This window comes from Carassius auratus, chromosome 22, assembly GCF_003368295.1.
Source record: "Carassius auratus strain Wakin chromosome 22, ASM336829v1, whole genome shotgun sequence".
NCBI classification, from domain to species: domain Eukaryota; kingdom Metazoa; phylum Chordata; class Actinopteri; order Cypriniformes; family Cyprinidae; genus Carassius; species Carassius auratus.
Window position 1 is genome coordinate 4,526,545 of NC_039264.1, and position 5,220 is coordinate 4,531,764.

The following is a 5,220-nucleotide window of genomic DNA, read 5'->3' on the forward strand; positions in this document are numbered from 1 at the left end:
TTTTTAGACATGATTAAGAAATGTGTGATTCACTAATAATGTATGGTATCAGTGTCTCTAAAAATATATTTGTGTGTTATCATAACCTTGGACTAAGCTAACAATGAATCAGCAGTTTACATTTCGATTTATGGAGACAGGTTAGTTTGCTTTTGTGTTTTTCCAGGCCATTTTGCTTGTGGTGGTTTTGTTCACCCTTCTGGTGGTTATTTCTTATATAGTTTATGACCTGTAACCAGCAGTGTTGTGGGTAGCACATTACAAGTAACTCAAGTAGCGTAATCAGATTACTTTGTTTCAAGAAACTAATAAAGTAACACACTACTGTTATATTAAAAACCAACAAGCAAGCCTGGTGTAGATGAGTAAAGAGTAATGCTATGAATTGCTTTTCATAATAAGTCACAAAGTTACTTTTTTTAGGGACTAATGCGATATTGTAATTTAAAATTAAATGTAAAATTGTAATTGAATTAAACTTGCTGAATCTTGTGTTAAGCACAATTACGCAGAAACATGCATGAAGAAGTGCATGCCTTTAAAAGGATGTGGCTCTTCAAAAGGAAATAAAATTAGCTCAATATATAATTGGAGATTGTAAGACAGTTTATTTAATTACAACAAACAATGCCATGTTTTAAAGTACATATAATGTTGGCACAGCTGTGATTCATTGGATGCACTGTCAACTTGTGTTTGCCGTATTTATGTGAAAAAACTGGTTAAAGCCACTGCTGATGACATTTATTATTGCTCTTCAAAAACAAAGAAATGTTCACGTGACCACAGGAAAATGGATGGTTGCTTGAAAAAAACCGCAAATATTTGTGTGAAATTGTGTATTTGTGTATAGGATTTCTCACAGTTGTCTTATTTTGCCTGGAGGCTTTATAGTAATCAACAGCAATGTTGTGAATAATTCTCACAAAAATATGGATGCAACTTGCTCCAAACGTAAGATCAGACTTCCCTGTTGTCCATCAGTATCACTGCAGCTTTGTGTTGCAAAACTAACGTGGCTTTTGAACACTGGACCATGCAAACATGACCTTGACTATTTAACCAGTTGACGGGAAATTCATTGCCTTGACTAAATGCAAATGGCCACAGTGCTTTGTTTTGAGCCTCTATGTGCATATGACACTGTAGTGCTCGGGCCCGTCATTGCTGCTTGCAACTATTGTAACTGTGTTTTATTATTAATTAATCATTAACTACATTAAAAAAAATTAAAAAAATTATATCAAATGGATATATATATATATATATATATTCCTTATCCTGGTCTTCAATCAAGACAATCAAGCAGTTGAGTTTAAGGGTAGTAGAGACGTTTTATTTGAAGATTAGAGACAGGTGTTGAGCATCTTTAACTTTCTTATCCTCATATATTTTTGCACATCCACTACTCCCAATAATAATAATAATTATTATTATTACTTAAATGCCAAAAAAAAAAAAAAAATGTTGTTCACAAATGCACAATTACACAAAGAGACTTGTAATGAATGTAAAAACAGACTGGTGCACCAAGATATGAGAGTCTGTATTCTCCATCCTACAGAGTGCCATGATGACAGAGGTCATTTATCTATTACTCCAATATAATTAGCGATAGTAATATAGTTTTTTAAAGCACAACAATCACAACAAACAATGTAATACATTTATTGCCACTGTGTTCATGTTCACAGCTGTGGCTCATTGGTTTACTTTAGACTTTATCAAGCAGAGAACATCTTAAAATATAGTTAAAAGCCAGTGCACTTTTTTGACATAAAAATATGTGGTGAAAAAATTATTAGCAAAATATTGTAAATCTTTGTGAGGCTCTATTTCGCCTGTCATCTATGCATTAGTTATGCCTTCATCATAATGTACAGGCCATCCTCTATCGCACCCCAAAACAATGTAACGAGTGGACTTGTTCCCTCTATATTTACAATTTGGGTGTCTCTGGCCACTTTGTAATTTACACGTGACCAGAGGAAAACGCTGGTTGCTCTTAAACAGATTATTGCCCTGTGGAGTTCCTCCTTTGCCACAAACGACGTTAATATCTTTCTTATTTGCTTGTATGAAAGTGTTGACTTCTTTGCAGCCATTTGTAGTTCCAGACGCAGTGATTCCTCTATTTCTGATTTCTCTGTCACAAGCATGCTCATTCACATGAGGACCCAAATGCTGATTGAGGAATTTTTGATAACGAGGCTTTATATCATCTGGCTGACCATTAGCAGTGAAAGAAGCAGCCAAGATCAGCAGCAGAATCACAGCAGACGCGTGGATCTCCATCACCTGGTGAACAACACACACATCAACACACCTTCCACTGATGTTTCACTTACTAAAGCAGTTTGGTTTGATTTTAAGATATATATGATACTTTACTTTAACCCAGCTGTGCAACTTTCTGTCAAAGTGTTTCAATCAGTACATATTTTTCCCCAAATTTCTTGTACAGTATTATTCAAAATAATAGCAGTACAATGTGACTAACCAGAATAATCAAGGTTTTTAGTATATTTTTTATTGCTACGTGGCAAACAAGTTACCAGTAGGTTCAGTAGATTCTCAGAAAACAAATGAGACCCAGCATTCATGATATGCACGCTCTTAAGGCTGTGCAATTGGGCAATTAGTTGAATTAGTTGAAAGGGGTGTGTTCAAAAAAATAGCAGTGTGGCATTCAATCACTGAGGTCATCAATTTTGTGAAGAAACAGGTGTGAATCAGGTGGCCCCTATTTAAGGATGAAGCCAACACTTGTTGAACATGCATTTGAAAGCTGAGGAAAATGGGTCGTTCAAGACATTGTTCAGAAGAACAGCGTACTTTGATTAAAAAGTTGATTAGAGAGGGGAAAACCTATAAAGAGGTGCAAAAAATGATAGGCTGTTCAGCTAAAATGATCTCCAAAGCCTTAAAATGGAGAGCAAAACCAGAGAGACGTGGAAGAAAACGGAAGACAACCATCAAAATGGATAGAAGAATAACCAGAATGGCAAAGGCTCAGCCAATGATCACCTCCAGGATGATCAAAGACAGTCTGGAGTTACCTGTAAGTACTGTGACAGTTAGAAGACGTCTGTGTGAAGCTAATCTATTTTCAAGAATCCCCCGCAAAGTCCCTCTGTTAAAAAAAAGGCATGTGCAGAAGAGGTTACAATTTGCCAAAGAACACATCAACTGGCCTAAAGAGAAATGGAGGAACATTTTGTGGACTGATGAGAGTAAAATTGTTCTTTTTGGGTCCAAGGGCCACAGGCAGTTTGTGAGACGACCCCCAAACTCTGAATTCAAGCCACAGTACACAGTGAAGACAGTGAAGCATGGAGGTGCAAGCATCATGATATGGGCATGTTTCTCCTACTATGGTGTTGGGCCTATTTATCGCATACCAGGGATCATGGATCAGTTTTCATATGTTAAAATACTTGAAGAGGTCATGTTGCCCTATGCTGAAGAGGACATGCCCTTGAAATGTTTTTTTCAACAAGACAATGACCCAAAACACACTAGTAAACGGGCAAAGTCTTGGTTCCAAACCAACAAAATTAATGTTATGGAGTGGCCAGCCCAATCTCCAGACCTTAATCCAATTGAGAACTTGTGGGGTGATATCAAAAATGCTGTTTCTGAAGCAAAACCAAGAAATGTGAATGAATTGTGGAATGTTGTTAAAGAATCATGGAGTGGAATAACAGCTGAGAGGTGCCACAAGTTGGTTGACTCCATGCCACACAGATGTCAAGCAGTTTTAAAAAACTGTGGTCATACAACTAAATATTAGTTTAGTGATTCACAGGATTGCTAAATCCCAGAAAAAAAATGTTTGTACAAAATAGTTTTGAGTTTGTACAGTCAAAGGTAGACACTGCTATTTTTTTGAACACACCCCTTTCAACTAATTGCCCAATTGCACAGCCTTAAGAGCGTGCATATCATGAATGCTGGGTCTTGTTTGTTTTCTGACAATCTACTGAACCTACTGGTAACTTGTTTGCCACGTAGCAATAAAAAATATACTAAAAACCTTGATTATTCTGGTTAGTCACATTGTACTGCTATTATTTTGAACAATACTGTATTTCTTATACTTGCTGAGTAAAGTTCTAAAGTTCTTACCTTGTTGTTCTGAGTAAATGAACAGGTTGTTTTAACAGTAGTCTTTGCAGTGAGTTGTTCAGAGTCTTGATGCTGTGGTGTAGAGCAGTAACAGCGCAGGATCCCCGGAGAATCAAGCTGATGCAGAGAGAGAAGATGGGTCCCATTTATACTCATACAGCAACATACAGGATGTCCTGAGCATCCAATCAAAGTTTTCAGAGATCGAACAATACCCTTTATGGATGTTAAGATGTGTAAGATGTGCGAGGGAGCATCTCTCTCTCTCTCTCTGTTTGTGTGTGTGTGTGTGTGTGTGTTTACTCAAGGTCTAGTTCTTGTTTTGTCTGTATGTCTATGGTGTGCACATAACTGCAGGAAATTATCCAAGGGATGTTTTACATAAGAATTATCAAAAGTGAAGGGCAAGAAAAGATATATATAAACAATGGCCACATTAAATCATTTATAATTCAGCGCTTCACTTGTGATGGAAATCATTGAGGCAGTTTTATAAAGGAATAGTGGCTTTCAAATAATGACAATACAAAATCTTCAGTTCATAGTTTAATACTGTGGTCTATAATGAACAGCAAAGCTTGTCTTAATCATTTCTTCCAAATACTGTAATATACATGACCCACACGATTAGCAGAATTATCAACACAGGTATAACAACACATTGAAATATGTGGCCCAATTAGAAAACATTGTCTCGTGTCTTTACCCCAATCTATGCCTGTGGTGGGTCCAAAATAATGTCTGAGATATTGTTGTGCTAGTTTGGAATCAAGACACAGCAAAAAAAAAATATAGAACATGTTACATTTCCAGTAGCTGTGAAAATATCTATTGTCTTTTTGCTGTGAACTTTTGCACACACTTTCACCACATCATTTCTAAAAGCAAAAGAATCAGTCACTCTTACATCAGAGCCAGTCTGAGGATCTTTTGCAATGCAGCCACTGACTCTCCAAATGGAAACATGCAATGTTTTTTGTGTCTCAATCTTGCTTTCAAAACTTGAATGAGGAGTTTTATGCTTTATATGAATGATCTGAACGAGATACAGCATGAACTGACACTCAATTTTGACAGCACATCATTTAATAT

At 36.5% G+C, this 5,220-nt stretch overlaps 1 protein-coding gene across 1 annotated transcript; it reads right to left on the reverse strand.

Annotated features, from left to right (window-relative positions):
• Positions 1-1,798: 1,798 nt before the first annotated feature.
• Positions 1,799-4,244, reverse strand: rnasel2 (ribonuclease like 2). Its single transcript, XM_026198924.1, has 2 exons — positions 4,129-4,244; positions 1,799-2,298 (listed from the first exon to the last, which is right to left on the reverse strand). Exon 2 carries the CDS (start codon positions 2,293-2,295, stop codon positions 1,849-1,851), a length of 447 nt encoding a protein of 148 aa, XP_026054709.1. The 5' UTR covers positions 2,296-2,298; positions 4,129-4,244; the 3' UTR covers positions 1,799-1,848.
• Between the last annotated feature and the right edge of the window lie 976 nt (positions 4,245-5,220).